The 17,258-nt window shown below is 38.7% G+C and overlaps 1 protein-coding gene across 4 annotated transcripts in view; it reads right to left on the reverse strand.

The window, feature by feature from the left end:
• Nucleotides 1-17,180, reverse strand: part of POC5 (POC5 centriolar protein) — a 34,047-nt gene extending 16,867 nt beyond the window's left edge. The window contains exons 1-6 of one of the 4 annotated variants that reach the window (XM_010975010.3): nt 17,068-17,180; nt 13,618-13,710; nt 6,877-7,018; nt 4,887-4,970; nt 2,088-2,293; nt 262-438 (exon numbers count right to left, since the gene is read on the reverse strand). In XM_010975010.3, coding sequence (XP_010973312.1) covers nt 262-438; nt 2,088-2,293; nt 4,887-4,970; nt 6,877-7,018; nt 13,618-13,698 — 690 coding nt within the window. In that variant the 5' untranslated portion in view covers nt 13,699-13,710; nt 17,068-17,180. Of the gene's footprint in view, nt 1-261; nt 439-2,087; nt 2,294-4,886; nt 4,974-6,876; nt 7,019-13,109; nt 13,184-13,617; nt 13,711-17,067 lie in introns of those variants that run through there. The other 3 variants (XM_031446836.2, XM_064481627.1, XM_031446845.2) reach the window with 3 other exon arrangements.
• Nucleotides 17,181-17,258: the final 78 nt, after the last annotated feature.

Below are 17,258 nucleotides of genomic sequence, written 5' to 3' on the forward strand. Positions count from 1 at the left end.
TTGGGGGAAAAAACTAGTGTTCTCACATTTAGTATGAACTCTTAACATTTCAAACACACTGAAGTTGATGGCAAAGGTAAAATGACATGATGCTGGCATAATATGAAGAATAAATCTTTCTATGCACCTGTTTTTCCACCAGTTTCTGAAGTGATCTTCACTTTGTATCTCATATGATCTCAATAATCAGTTCCCGGCATTTATTATTTAGCAAGACATTTACTGAATCTCAGTTAAAAAGTAATATAAAAAAAAAAAGACCTCATCTTTTCTCCCAATGGAGACCTCATAGGTTTTCTGTAGCTCCTTCAAGCTGTTGATCTGGTTGCACAGTTGTTTTAAATCTGCTGCATGTTTTTCTTTCTCTTTTTTCATTTCCATTCGGTGCCAGTCAACAAAATTAAGCCTCCATTTACTTAGTTCAGATATGATGTTTGTCTGAAAAATAAATATATTGACAATTAAGTAGTTTGATCCTTACACTGCTTCTTAAAATGACACTGAAATCAAGAAATATTTTTTGAAAATCAGAACAAGCCATCAACATAAGAGCTATTTTTAAAAATCCACTAATGAAAACTTTTGCGAGTCTGACAGTCATGGCTCTTCTTGACTCATGTTCACCAGACTAAGCAAACGGTTTTTTTCCTATTTTAAGTTACTTTGCATGAAATCTTAGTGTCATTTAAAATTTTTTTAGGTCTCATTCATTAATAAGCAGGTACTTTGTTCAGTCAAGGACTGAAATGTCCATACGAAGGTGGACCAGAGGGAAAGTGAAATGCAGGACCATGGCCTAGGCTGAGCCACAGGACTGGGACGTTACTGAGATAGGCATGAATAATGAAAACTGTCGGAGTTGAGGCTTCCTTCCTCCAAATCCTTTATCACAAGAGCCTCCTTACAACCAAATGCTAAGTCTGCTCCCTTTTCATCCCACTGACCGATCCAAGTAAAAAGAACAATCATGTTATCAAAAAACTGGACAGCAGTATGGTTAACTGAACACAGAACAATTTTTTAAATGATTGGTGGTACGCTACTCCGATGGACTTACATCACGATTAGAAATCTGAAACTTGTTCCATGGGGAAAGATGGTAGAAATTATACTAAATGATTACTTTTAGAATTTAAGCTTCCAAATAACAGAGAAATATAAATGCCACAAAACTCTAATGACCATAATTTCTCCATTCATGTGAATACTCAGTTTTCTCTAACTTGTTTCAAAGAAATTATCATTTTCTCCATTATATTATATTTTATTTTTTTAAGTGGCAATTTCTTTTTATTTACTTATTTGAGGAGGAGTAATTAAGCTTGCTTGCTTGCTTATTTATTTATTTATTATTATTTTTTAATGGAGGTACTCGGGATTGAACCAAGGACCTTGTGCAGGCTAAGCATGTACTCTACCACTGGACTTACCCTCCCCACATTTTCTTTTAAATAGCAAAAAAACTTCCATGTCTATAATACTTTGTTTTACTTAGAGTCTACTAACATCAACAAAATAAAAATCAATTTTTATCGATTTATCAGTTATATAACTGTGGTTACTATAAGGATGGCTATAAAATGAATATACATTGCTAAAATTGCATCTCGTGATTCATGTAAAAGGAGCATCTCTATTAGTTATAGCTGTGAAGTGGGAAAGGTTCAGTAGGCATCTCTCCCAGTCACACATAGGCTAAGCCTTTCAAAACATCTGACAGTTCAGTGGAACATGCAGAGCTGTCCTAGCAACTACTTAAAACCTTGCTCTTTAAAAGTCCGGTTTCTGAACCATCACTTGGGAGCTTGTTAGAAACGCATCATCTTGGGCTGTGGCCAAGACCTACTGAATAAGAAGTGCAGCTTCACAGAATCCCCAGGTGATTCATATGGACATTAAAGACTGAGCAGCCCAGATCATAGAAGCACAGATTAAGACACTGGACTGATCTCAGGCAACTATAAAATTTAAACAAAACAAAACAAAACACAAAACTCCTTAATTCAAAGAACAGAAGAATAAACAGTGGAATCAAGAGCAAAGCTGTGACAATACATATTAAACAACTGTAACTGAACAACGAATACCTTAAGACCTGAACTCCAAAGATCAAGTACATTTTCCATCTTCTGAAGGTTTTCATCAGAAATAAGAAAATCACTCACAACTATTTCATGGGCATCTATATGACTAGAATTAGACCCTGGTGACGAAGAGTCACCTAAAAGATTCGAACTAAAAAAATCCATGACCGGGTGAGGTGGCTTCCTTGGGGATGACACTGGTGATGACCCTAGAATAAAACAAAAGTTGGAGTGGTCAAGCCAAATTGAAAATAACCCAAATTGGTAAGGAGTTCTGTTAGAAGGCTAGATGTCAGTCATCTGTGGAGGCCGAGGAAAATACAGAGAAATGGCCTTTCAGTGTATTTAATCTGGCTATTTTAAACGTCACTATTGTCACTGACTTAAAACTGACTGTTATGAGATGCTTCCCACACCTCCCTCCCCACCCAAAAATGACCCCTATCACAAATGAGGATGTTTCATATATACCCAGGTGCAATCTGAGCTGAAAGTATTATCATCCATATTTTCATATCAACATTTACTAAGCGCTTTCTATGTTCCTGTAATAAAAACATTATAAGGTTTGGCTCTCATAATACATACTACTCTAAGAAGAAGGTATTATCTCCATTTTACTGATGAGGAAACCGAGGTTTAGAAAGGGTTCAGTAATTGACCAAGATCAGAGTGGTTGTATATAAGTCATTATTACTTTATGCAAAACAGTGGGGTGGGTTTTAACACTATTAAAATTCAACATTATAAGAGACTAGCAATTTAGTTTGTCAGATAGTTGTAAGGCATCCTGTTACCTTTCAATATATAGGTGAGAAATACATGCGTCTATATGTATGTATGTACATATATACCTAACTCCCATCCCCTGCCCATGTACATGGGGGTGGGGCTGAGAGCCAGAGCCAGAAAGAGAACTGGTATTCATTTTTAAAAAGAACAAAAATAGAAAAGTAGCTTTTATCACACACATATATTGGAATTACAGACTATTCATCATAATTTCTCATGTATCTCACTTATAAGAGTCCTAATAATCAAGATTAAAGGGCTCTCCTCTTTTCCTTACTGAATGAATGAAAGATAAATCTACCATAGAACTTCATACTTAAAACTAAAACTTTCAAGAATCATTTGCAAAAGGAAAAATCATTCCCTAATACATATATTTTGCATAAAAATATATCAGTAAATGTACAAACAAACCTATTTACAAAACATAAACAGACTCACAGACATAGAAAACAAACTTATAGTTACCAATGGGGAGAGGGGGTGGGGGAGAGATAAATTCGGGGTGTAGGATTAGCAGATACAAACTACTGTATATAAAATAGATAAACAACAAGGTCTATATAACACAGAGGGGAGTGTATGCAATAGCTTGTAATAACCTATAATGAAAAAGAATATGTAAACATATAAGTGAATCACTATGCTGTCCACCAGAAACTAACATGGTAAATCAACTAGACTTCAATTTAAAAAAAAAGTAGACAGCTAAGAATCTCTCACTTCGTGTTTACTCATGAAGTAGTCAATCAATTATTTATCTTTTTTTGGTATTACTTAAAAAAGATTTAACTTGTTACTTTTTTTTAGTTTTTAAATTCTAAAATACATTCAGAAAGAAAGCAAATTGAAGACTTATTAAAAAAATAATATGTATATGAATAACTGAACCACTATGTTGTACACCACAAACTAACACAACATTGTAAATCAACTATACTTCAATAAAAAAAGAATCATACATTTTAAAGTATATCAAACAAATGGTTCAGGCTAGTCATATGATGAAACACTACCTACATGTTCTGAAGATGGTTACGGAGCCCAGAGAAAAAGGCAGAATGACAAAGTACCTGAATATTCTCTTTTACTCCAACTAGATTAGATCTGTCCTCATGGGAAAAGCATGGCTTTTTTTTAAAATATATACTCACCTTTTAAAAACTAGAATTAACCTAAGAACTTTGGAGGTCCTAAGTCTTTTATTTATAAGTGAGAAAACTAAAGGGTAGAGGCATTTCTTACATGGTGGCTTAAGTGGTCCCTACGTTAAATTAAATAACACTGAATCACATAGTAAGAAAAGTCTATTTTTATTATTTTAATTATTTTATGGCAAAGAAAAAGTTTCAGTCTGGTGTTTGTATGCTTTTAAAACCTCTAACATTTGCTAATCTCTCCCTTCAACAAAGAAAAAGCAAACATCAGGCTGAACACACCACCACTAACAGTATTCAACCAAAATTCAACAATTTTGTTTTAGCTGGACTTATTTTTACTGCTTTCTATTTATAACAAGTGTTTATTAGTTTCATGCTATAAACAATAATGAAAGATGTATATATCCCTTTAAAAATGAACTTAGGCTAAAAGTGAATATAACTAAAGAAAAATACATAAATGATAGAACAGGTGGTATAAAGATAGGAAGAAAATCATGAAGTTGGTATAAGAACGCCTGAGAATTAGGAAATAATGCATTGGTTTACAAAAAAATTTAAATTGGAGAAGCTATCTGAAATCCTATTAAATCTTTTAAAATACCTGCCCTCTAACCTAGTTTTGAGAAAAAATACCACACATTATAATGCATTAACCCATCTTAATTGTACAATGTTAGCATCTCACAAAATTATTTTAAATAGTGTTACTTAATAAATTAGCAATAATAGCATTTAAAAATCCTGTCAATAAGTAATATGCTGAAACTATTCCTTTACTATATGGATAATATTCACCAAAGCACAAAATGATATATATTAATAAAAACAAGCTAAGGAAAAGTCATACCATCTGTCTTTGAATGACTTGAAATATTTAAATCACATCCTTTTCCAACTTCCATCCTTGTTTCTCTTACTGCAGAGCTATTTTCTGCTGAGAAGAAAGAAGTTTTTCTTTTAGTTAAATCTAACTAGTCTTACATAAAATGCCTAATCACACATACCTAATTTAAGAAGGTGGCAGTACACAAGTAAGATTTTAACAGGGAAAATACAATATGCTGGGATATAGAAACACTAAGGCAAAGAAAAATCAGAAAAAAAAATCTGAGACCAGAAAAATTCTTACTGTACATTAATAAGATCAATTTCACCCAACAAATATGGATGAAAGAGAATGCAGTCCACTAATGGCATTCAATTCGCACTACGAGAATACGTGGATGAATGAGATTAGGACTTAGAAAAGATGGCCTTCTCTACAACACTGGATACTTCTAGGGCTTGCCAAACTGAAGTGACACTGGTTCCCCTCAAATGGGGACTTCCTTCCTTCCATCTCAGGAACCTTTAGTCAATACAATGTGAAAAGGAAACTGGGGCAAACCTCACAAGAATGGGTGTGTCAGAGGCTTATACCTACTTTGCCAACTTCAACGCAGCCGATTTACACTAAGCACCAGCAATGCCAAGAGTAAAGGGGATGGGATGATAAATTTACACAGTCCATTCTAACTAAGTCCATGTGTGAATTAAGATATCTAAATTCACTGCAAGTTCCATGCTTAGATCTCAAATCCTTTTTGGAAAAGGCAGAACATAAACAAATAAATACTATCTTCCATGCTAGCAAAAAGCAGGGGGTCTTAGATACCAAACAACAGCCTTGAAAGGCTGGAGAGTGGGGGCAAGGATAAGACTTCTGTGTGTGTCCCAGGAACAACACAACTACAGGCAATGGAAAAGGAAACAAGCCTAAGGGTGGTGGTGTGGAGGGCTGACACACTGATTGCCTATTCACATTGGTAAGAGACTATTCAACACTTTGGGTTTACTCAGTAGAAATTGCACGTTGTAATCAAAACACGGTCAAGATCACTAACGCAGAATGAATAAATCCAAGGGTCCTATCTCTTGAAGATCAATAAAACTTAGGTGGAAAATGTGCAGTTAGTATGTTTCAGTGTTAGAATAAATACACGTGTTTTAAGGTTTTGGTCCTGTCTGTTGATCTGGTGCAGTAGCCTGTGGAGCAACAAAAACTTCACGTCTACAGACGGAGAGGAACAACAGACACTAGGGCTGTGACTTACAGACACCCAAGGGCCTGCTGACTCTGAGTGGGCTGTGTCATGTGCTTTGGGGGAGATCCTTGGAGTGACGCCTATTGTTGACAACTGCCCATTAGCAGGGCTGTTTTAGGTGGGCTGTCCATCCCCTTGAAAGAACACTTATTTTGAGTGAGCTGTTTGGGATCTTGTACTTTATAGAATAGAGAACAGATAAATGAAAGAAGCTTTACCCTCCCTTCTCCGCCTTTCACTCACTTATCCATCAGCCCACATCCTGGTTTGTTATTAGTTCTCAACTCTGTCGGTGACACAGTCCAAAGGCATGTTCACCTTTGTGGTGACAATCCAAACAGTCCTCCATGCCCATATAAAGACTCCTGGCACACGGTTCATGAACTTAAGGGATTCTGAGGGCTGTCTGTGGACCATCTTTAATCTGCAGGCTTGGGCACTAGTTTCCAAGATAATCCTGGCATACAACCATTGCAGCAAGTACAGACATGCCACGTACTCCACTGACAGACACGTAATTGCTACAGTGCTAGTTTGTTACTTTTCATAAAATAGTCAAACGAATTTCAAATAAAAATCCAGCTGTCATATAAGAGCCAAGAAAAACATTAAAATGTCAAATCTCCCCCAGATGATAATAATACACACCAATGACTGAGAAGAATCACTGGAGAAGCATTTTCACAGTCATAAGTCAATCGCATCAATAAGCTCAGTAAGACCTTCAGAGATACCTTGAAAAATATACACAACCTTGATTCTGAAGAATATCATCCATTATAGGAGGAATTCTAGTCTCTGGCACCACTTCTCCCTTGGAATGAGGCGGCTGTGAAGCACCTGAGTCAATATTTGGAGTCACTACAGCATAACGAAGCAGTTCTTCATACTCTTCCTATGAGAAGACAACAGTAAATGACACATTATAGCCCTGTCACAGTGGAAACTCAGGCAAAAGAGTGGTAAAGACACCAAGATGTTCTCTGCTTCAGTTCCCAAAATGGTACTCCCAAACAGTAGTCAGGGATGTGTACTTTTGATTTATGTTTTCCATTCATCCATCATCATTTATCTACTCTATCATAGTAAAATTTCTTAAAAGCAAACCAAAAAATCCAACAAATATACCCACCCAAATTGCTTCGAGTTACAGTGCCTTAGTACCCAGATTCCCTCAGCATTAGAATGGTGGCACGAAGATTACTCAGGGCAGTTCCCCTGAAGCCAGTCATCAACTACAACACAGAAGAGCCCTCTTTCAACTGGCAGCTGCTTGCAGGTGGAAAAAGACACAGCCGTTTCTCTGCTCTTTTGAAATTTAGTTCGGAGATGCTGCTGCTGAAGTCGCCACAACAGGAAGGTCCAGGGATGAAAAGTAGTTTTGGCTCCGACCTACCCTGCCCTTGCCCAGTTCTACAGCGACCCTGAGTCTCTTTACTACATAAGCGTGGAAAGAATGTAAAAGAAATATCAGGAGAGGAACAATACTGAAGGTAAACAGAGAACACGAATGCCAACCTCTTCAGTTCTATCTGCTGACAACATCATACACGTGAGAAAGGAGGATTTTAAAAAGGCAAGTCACAAAGTGTAGATCTTACAGGAATAAAATTTAAAAAACTGAATTTCCTAATATAGATGCTTAGATATTTGTTTAGCCAAATTAAAAAAAAAATACTATCAGTGAAGTAAAAGTATACTAGAGCCTAGTCTCTGTTCAAAAAGTGTCGGTCACTGATGCAACAAACATTCCTATTAAAAAGGAGTAATTTCTAAGTCTTATGGCATGGACCCAGAAAATGTCTTTGCATAAAAAATTGGGAGAAGGCTGTTAAGAATATGAAATGCCATTACTCTAAAGGACTTTTAATATTAATTTTTCTCTATAAAAAGTTTAGTTCAGATACAGAAAATCCCTCTATCATCATTTCATTAGTTATCACTGTCTTATTTGATTCTCTTCAGGATGAAGATAACTGATGCTCAAAATTACTTCCCTGAGTGTCACAGTAAATATCTGCTGAACTGAATTAACAGAGATTCTGTCTAAATCAAAGAAAGAAACTTATCTTTAATAAGACCATTATGACATGGTATAGGTGTTTTTAGCAACCCTTATTTTTTCCCTATGGTTGTCTATGAGTAAGAATATTTAACCATCTAAACACACCCAAGCTTCTGGCCATGAATATGCCATAGTTAGCTGAAATAAGTGTCTTGGTGCTTCCCAAAAGGATAGATGTAACTGCAGCCCAAGTTCTGAAGTCAGAACTACCTTGCACACTGTGTAAGTAGTCAATATCAATGTATTTCAAACTAGTTTCTAAGAAGGTATTTCTGGGAATCCATAATATTTTAGTCAAATTTCATTTTTAGGCTCTTTCTCTCTTAAAAAAAAAACCATAAAAGGAGCATTCACGCTCAAAGGTCCCCTATATACTAAATTTTAACAGGCCAGAAACTATAAATTCTTACATTTGTTGGTTGGAATAAAGCTGCTTCTGCCTTTGAGGTCAAATTCCTATAAATGTGTCACAAGTTAGAAAGGTGGCAGCTCTGCCCAAGTTTATTTTTTGTTTTAAATTCACACTTGTCCACACCTCCTCAAGTAAACTGTGTAAGTGAGCATACAACTATGACCCATGTGGGCCACGTCAATTACCAACCAAACTCAAGCACATCTGACGGGATCAGTCCCTCCTTACAACATGAGAGTGATGAGCTGTGCGGTAGCAAATGACTTCCGACCACGTCACACGCTTATCATTAGCACTTAACTCTAAGTGTGAGTCTTCTGAGTGCTGCTTGTGTGATTTTTGCATTAATGATAAAAAGTTTGAAGAAGTGATAGATTTAGTTGGTGATTCACCACTGAAGCAAAAATTTCTCATCAATTCTTTTTTATGCTTCATATCAGTTTAACTGAAGATGAGATGCGCTATTAAAAAGGTAGCTCACGGTGAAAAAGTATGGGACAATGAATATACGTATGTTCATGTATAACTGAAAAATTGTGCTCTACACTGGAAACTGACACAACATTGTAAACGGACTATAAGTCAATTAAAAAAAAAGCGCTACCATTTTCAACTACCTAAGTTGAGAATCAGAATTTTCTTCTTTTTTAATGGAGGCACTGGGGATTGAATCCAGGACCTCATGCATGCTAAGCATGCACTCTTCCACTGAGTTATAACTCCACGCCCCAGAACTTTTTTGATATTATGTAATCCTAACAAAATAGAGAAGTAAATTAGATACTTAGGCTTATAAAACTACCCCAGCCTTCTATTATCCCTCAATGTCAAATGCAACTCCTTTGTCAGTGATGTCCTCTTCATGGCAATAAACACATGTCTGAGTTTTAAACTGACACTCCCTGATAGAAAATAAAGTCAGTATTTCACTTAATAGTTATCACCAAGGCAGAAGGCTCTTATTAGAAAAAAAAGTCATTTGGAATATCAGAGATACAACGTTTAATTTCTATGTTAACAAAAATAACTGCAAGTCTTTAAATAGATTTAAATAGCCTAAGTTCACACTTCCTGAACCATATTAGCTTTCAGTTATTACAATAAAAGGAAACTCTCTATAACCTTGAGTGCATGAGTCAGTCCTAATGAACTAATTATCAAATTATATAAAATTTCAAGTGCAATAACTTCCTATCCTAGAGAGGCTAACAGTCCAGAAGCATCCATTCCCCCTTTATTTCTTTAAGTTAATAAAATTGCAGTGTCTGACCTGGGCCAATGGCCACCCGGTGACATTTCTCAGCCTCCCTTGCAAGCAGGTTTGGCCAAGAGACCTGGTCTATGGAATTAAAATAGAAATGATGTGCACGACTTCAGAGCAAGTTTTTAAAAATGAAGCTGCCTGCCCCCTGTTCAGCTCTTCCCAGGGGCCAGAGGTTGTGGGGAGCCAGTACCTGATGATGCAAATGCAGTCAACACCCTAGGGCAGGGCAGAGCAACAGGAGAGAAAAGACTGGGTCCTCAGATGACCACAGGACTATGGACCAGCTCAGATTTTTACAAGAGAGAGAATCAAACTTTAAGCCACTCACGTAAACCATTCTTGCTTGGTTCTTGTTAAAGCAGCCAAAAACAACATCCTATTACACTTGGCAAACAGCCAAAGCAAACTTCCGATTTTGGCAAAGAAGGTATAAAAGTATGGCTGTCACAGACTGAACGTTTGTTTCCCCCAAATCCACACGTTGAAGCCCCAACCCCACCCCTACCCATCCCACCCCAAAGTATGACTGTATTTACAGATGGGGCCTTTAAGAAAGTAATTACATAATTAAGATTCAATGAAGCCATAAGGGTGGGGTGCTGATCTGAAAGGATTAGTGTCCGTTTAAGAAGAGAAAACAAAGGGCTCTGTCTCCCCCTGCACCAGTGTACTGAGGAAAGGCACGAGAAGGTGGCCATCTGCAAGCCAGGAAGAGAGACCTCATCAGAAATTAACCCTGCCAGATCTTCAGCTGGTACTCCTAGAACTCAGAACTGTGAGAAGGTAAGTTTCTGTTATTTAAACCACTCTGTCTGTGGCATTTTGTTATGACAGGAGGAGATTAACACAGTGACTGTATTCTATTTACATTTTGATGTCAATAACTTTTTAGCATCTCCTTCCTCTGGAGGCAATTACAGATACTTTTAGCCAAATCAGCTCTGCTCAGCTAGTTTATTCGCACAGGAGTAAAGTGTGCCTCTTGGAATGGAAGTGAAGGGGAAACAACTCTAACTTGTGGCCTCCCTAGTTTGACCTATGAAAAGGAGAAAGACCCAAACATTTATTTCCAAGTTTCCACAACAATCAGTATGAGTGATAGGGGATGTAAATAGGTATACATTAACAGTGTTTAATGTACATATATATTTTAACTTATTTTCAGGAAAAAAATTTAAAATTAGTTATTTAAACAATGACTTTAGTTTCATATATGTAGATACAGGTGAGTCATTTTTTAGTTAAGGATCAAAATAAATATTATCGTCTTTCTTAACAGTCAAAGAAAACCTGCCTTAAGGTAAACAAGAATCCTAGAGTAACAATCAAAACTTGTAATTTTGCCTCCCCCTGCCCTCCTCTCCACCCTACACCAATGATGTGACCATAAAATATAGCTGAACCCATGCATACCAGGTGAAGTCAGGGCAACTGGCTGGTATATTGGAGTTGTGCCTAGAGGAAGTTATCAGTGAATGAGCACTATGCATGTTGCCCATCCTTCAGCATTTATTACTGACAGTTTTATGAAGCATTCCCAAAACCAAGACAGTAATTAAAATGCCCTTAAGGGGCATAGTGATTTATGAGGGGCTTTTGTATTAATTATTTGGTTTATATATTTAATATATGTAGAGGTATATACTTATTTTATGTTATTTTATTTTTAACATAGTTTTTGGTATTATATTTGGAAACGTTTCCCGTAATGGAATATGGGCAGGTTTTCAACTGTAGTCAAGAACAAGTAAGGTCTTAAGTTGAGGGTTACTAAAAACAGAATCTCAGCTGGGGCGACATTCTAAGCAGGCAACTAGTAACACAAAATTATTTCTGGCATGTCTAGAAAACTATCATCCATCTCTCTCTTAAAATTCTACTTTAGAGATTTATCCTTTTGATGTAAAGCTTTGTTTCTTGAAAAAATGACAACTTGGGATCTTATAAGGTGTTTACATTTTAGTATTAAAGAGTTCTGGACCCAACAATTACAGTGTGTGGGTTTTTCCCCACCACCACCAAACAATTCTCAGACACCAGTTGGGGGTCCTACAATTCAACCCAATTCTAACACCATCCACCAGAGACAGCATCGGATTCCACAGGTTAAGGAATCAGTCCCACAAGACTGCCCCCCTACCCCCAACTTCAGATGCCATTCCCAAGCCCAGGTGGTGCTTCCGACCAACCAGCTATGGACTGGAGTTTCCAAAGACCCCCCTCCTTGAGTTTGATTGGTTTGCTAGATGGTTACAGAACTCAGAGAAACATTTTACTTACTAGATGACCAGTTTATTATAAAAGGATATAACCCAGGAACAGCCAGAGATAGAGGAGATACATAGGGGAAGGGGCACAGAGTTAACATGCCTTCTCCTAGCAGGCCAGTCACCCAGCATCTCCGTGTGATCACCAACCCGGAAGCTCTCTGAACCCTCTCCCTTTGGGTTTTTACAGAGGCTTCATTACACAGCCATGGCTGATTCAACCTATGACCACTGGTGACTGATTCAAACTCCAGACCCTCTCCCCTTCCCCGAAGTCAGTGGGGTGTGAATGAAAGTTTCATTATCACGTGGTTGGCTCTCCTGGCAACCAGTCCCCACCCTTAGGTGTGGTCCAAAAGTCACCTCATCACCATAACAAAAGACACTTTCATCATTCTCACCAGTTAGGAAATTCCAATAGTTTTATGAGCTCTGTGCCAGAAATGGGATGAAGACCAAATATATGTTTCTTATTGCAAATCACAGTATCACAGGTATAAGTAAGTTAATCCATTCTCTCTTGAAGAAAGTCTGGATATGGCAAAGATGAAGGGTGCGGAAAAGTGCTGTGGCCTAAAAAGACAGCATGAAGTGGAAGAGGTACCATTTAAAGGGAAGGCAAGGATGAAGCGTGTGTCACAGCCCGGGCCACTTTGATCCTAGTAAATATTCACACATACTTTGCCAAAAGCTTCCCAATTCCTCAATCTGTAACTTCCATTAAAGGAACTTATTTGTTTTATAAAATCTTTTCCTAAAGCTTCTGTCATATTACACAGGGCCAATAACAACTCGCTCTACTTAGGCATAAACACGCCATCCAGCATTCCCCCTCTTAAGTGATCTAACCCTAAAACCCAAGACAGACCATGTCAGTATTCTCTCACTTAAAATCTTCTCCAGAAATCTGAACCATATTTTTGATAATAAAAGATTTAGAATTAAAGACATTTAAAACATTTCATATAAAAGCCACACCTTCCTTAGTCAATGCATCTGTCACCGTCCGGGTCCCGGGCAGCAGTGGGTGCTGAATGCTGTGGCAACAGGGACTGGAACCGAGAGTGGAACACTGGGGAGTCCAGGGGCCCAGAACTCTGGATGCCATGATACTCCATTAATTTGCATTAAAGTGAAAGGATCATTCATAAGAGAGAGCTACAATGGGAAAACTGCAAGAAAAAAATGTCTCTTGAGATTTTCAGCTTCTTCTATCATTGAATGGTTTGAAGCCTTCGTACAAAGAATGATGGGAAGAGTTCATGATTATTTTCTGAAAGGTTAATGAAAACAATGCAAGGTATTTCCCAGAATTTGTAAAATCATTCCCAAAGTTTGATATTATTATAATTTGATACACATTATATACACAGTATAATTATAAATGTATAGTATGAATGAATGAAAAACGCATTCCTAGTTTTTCCTTGTGTTATCACTTGGTTGAAATAAATAAGTCATGACAAATTTCGCTGTGTCTTCCTACCTGAAGATCTGAAGAGACAGAGCTGCCTCGGTCGGAGCCACTTTGCAAAACTGGAGGTGAGCATTTCCCATCTGATGACATTCTGTACAGATGCTATAAAACAGTAGAGGTTAACTTTAGTTTGCTTCCCTCAATATTTAAACTAAAACAAAATGTTTTTTAAATATATATGTGTGTGTAATAACATCCTAACCTGGAAACAACGATCATTCAATATGTTAAAATCATTCCATATACTGAACACCCATAGACAGAATCAATGGGCAAGAAAAAACAGTTCAAGACTCAGTTCCCAACATTAATGAGTCTATGATGCAGTCAAGGAGATGAGACAAATACACGAAAGGTTAAAGAAAAATAGAAGATCCTTGTAAAAAGTCACAGTGGGGGCTGTTGAGAAAAAGAGAGTGTGATCACTGTTCAATAGTATGTGTTAAGCTGGGTGCTGTGTCCTTTCCTATGCGATCCTGAACCAAGAGAGAATGAACAATGTATGCAAATTCTCTGCTTGGGGAACGGACCTTCTGGGAATATTATTTTAAGAAAAGCAAGCCTCCACAAAATAACAAATTCTAATACCATACACAGAAAAATTGTTTAAGGATTTAACCACAAAAATAAATAATAATAAAAGTACTTTTAATAACAAGTACATAACTTATTTAAAAGATAAATAGTGACTACTCAAACTATCTGAATGCCTGTTACATGGAAGACATTGGTGAGAAATGTTAAGATGAAGAAGTCTTTGTCTTCAAGGATTTTGCAATCTTTAGAGAGGGCCAGACATGTACATAAGATGACTGATGAAAAAAGTGCAGTTAGACCCTAAAACAAGGGCATAAAACAGGGAGACAGGAGCAGCCTTTTTCATGGGGTGGAATGGTGAGGGCATGAGGAAGTGGGAATAGATGGCAGGGGTGTTGAGACCTGAAAGACAGATAAAACATTTCAGGCTATGTGAGGCAGCAGAGCAGCAAAAGCAAAGACACAGAGGCGTGGACACGTACCCCAGGAACTGCAAGTAGTTTGTGAGGCTGAAGCAAAGGGTACAAAGCAAGGCTGGGCTAAGGATGAAACAGGCAAGGTAAGGGCAGCCAGGTCATGGAAGATCACAGTTGTGTCGTGTTAAAAAGTTTAGTCTTTCTTCTAAGAGAAGTTACTTAAATGTCTTAAACGAGTGGGAACATGATCAGGCTTGTCCTTTAGAAAGATCACTTTGGCAGCTTTCAGGATGGATTGGAGAGGTGGGATACTGAAGAAGAGAGCGATTAAGAGTCAAGAGAGAAATGTTCCCTCTGGCAGTAATCCAGGAGGCAGCAGTGGAAAGTGGATGGAGGTGTGACTATGAGACAGTTGCATTTTGGCAGTGGAAGTTCAGGATGAATAATTGGTTAAGGGGTTATAGGGTGGAACTATTGATTGCTTACAGATTTCTGGCTTGCCATTAGATGGATGGGACTGCTGCTCTCCAAGGCAAGGAATACAGGAAGATGAGTAGGTTGGGAGGAAGGGTAATTAGGCTCAATATCAGACTTGTTAGGTGTGAGGTGCCTCTGGGGCACTGAAGTGAAGCTGCAGGTATGCAGTATCTGGCCACACCAGTTATGCAATGCACAACTCCAAGAACTGTCATTCACAATGGCTACAACGTGAACAGTGCTTCCTGGAGTTAAGCAATGTGCGTTGCATTGGAGGTTTAGGTTGGAGATTCATTTTGAGGAATCCTCAGCATAATGGGAACTGCTGAAAAAGGGCAGAGGATAAGATCATCTACGAAAAGGAGCAGGAGAAAGAGTTCTTATTCTGAGGTCCTTACACCCAAACTGTAGCCAATATTTTTAGCAAATGTGTATTTTTCTAGGAAGAGGATTGTCAGCTTCCAATGTGTCCAGAGGGTACCATAACCCTAATAAAATTAAGCACCACTACTGTAACAAGAAGAGGGTTAAAATCAGAACTGCTAATATTTAAAGGGGAAGTGAAGAGGAGCCAGCAAAGAGTGAAAAGGAAGTGAGAACAGCAGAACAACAGGAACAGCATCACAAAAGCTTCCAGGCGGGAGTGGTCAGTCAGATGCCAAAGAAAGATGAGAATCTGATAGAGGCCCTTGAATTTGGCAACCAGAAAGCTGCTGGGGCATGTGCCTGAAGAATTTTAGTGTAAAGTGGAATAAATCCCAATCACAGTGGGCTGAAAAATGAGATGAGGAAATTGAAGCAAGTGCAGATCCAGGGAAAAGGGAAATATTAGAATGGAAACACAGGTTGGGGCTCCATTGTGGGAAAGAAATTTCAAGTTTATTCAGTGAATGTTACCGTGCGGAGACATGGTAAGTAAACTAAATCTCAGCATGGCTGACTTTAGTTAAGCCAATTAGGGAGGATAAAATAAGCACATAAGTCTGCAGCTAGGAATGGCTGCTTCATGGACTTCAAGTCCACCACTGTGGTAACATAGTCCTTTCTATTTCCAATCACTTCTTCCTTTAGGATGTGTTTGTGGACCGGTAGTAAGGGGTTGGGGGTGGTGACGGTGGTGTGCTGATTATTTAAAAAACAAATGAGCTGTAAAGTATGGTCAGTCCTCAGAAAGACTTTCTGAATGTAGATACTGCAGACACAAAACAACTATTGTACTTTTGGAAAATATGCTATCAATTTTCCATCTGCCCTGCTTTGATGCCAAGGTATGACAGTTTATCTGAAATTCTACCAATAGCAGTATTTTTTCTGATTGTTTTTAGTTCAAAAACAAAGGAGATAAATGAAGTTTAATGGGTGGTAGATTGTACATCAGATCACTAAATTTTCAGTATTCCCTAATCCAAGATATCAGAAACCACGAGATAAAAACTTCTGAGTGCTCCTCTAGTGCCAGAGAAATCAAATCACACCTCGCTGATAGGGAAAGCGCGGTGCGGGAATTCAAATTAACCCCCAAGGGGCAGAGGAAGAGTGAATTAACATGCGAGCTAGCAGGAGGGTGACGTCCCTGCGCCCTTGACCAGTCCTAGCTGGAGGCAAGGAGAGGGGGTGCACCAGCCCCTCCCCACGTCAGGGACTACAGGCAGAAGGGGAAGCAGCTGCGTGCCAGCAAAGGACTGTAAGTTCTCTTCAATCACTTTCTCTTACTCACCTCTGTTAAATTCTCACTTAAAAACAATAAGGTGTCAGATACGGTTATTTTACCCACTACGTTTTAAATGACTCGAACCTATGGCAACGACACCGCTATACTCAGACACCCCTCACTCTGCCCTCTTTCCCGACGCCCTGGAGGGGAAAACCTCTCGCCCCTGCCGTCCCGCATCCCAGCAGAAGGGCTCGCGTCTCGGGAAGAGGCCCCTAGCCCGGCCTCTACGATCCCCGGGAGTGGCAATCCAGGCCGAGGCACTTTAACCCCACTCCAGCGCCTCGGCGCAAGCTCGCCCGGGGCGCCGCTACCCACCGCCTCGGTTCTCCGCAAACCCGGATTCCTCCCTCCGCGTCTTCTCGCCGCTTTGCCGCTGAAACAACAGCGAGTCCGGCGGCTTCCTTAGCAGCAACCTGACAGTTTCAAACTGCAGGGAGGAAATAAGGACCGCTCCGAGCATTGGCCCCGAGCTTCAGCAACCTGCCGCCTGATTGGTCCGCGAGCCG

This window comes from Camelus dromedarius, chromosome 3 (assembly GCF_036321535.1).
Source record: "Camelus dromedarius isolate mCamDro1 chromosome 3, mCamDro1.pat, whole genome shotgun sequence".
Taxonomy (NCBI): Eukaryota; Metazoa; Chordata; class Mammalia; order Artiodactyla; family Camelidae; genus Camelus; species Camelus dromedarius.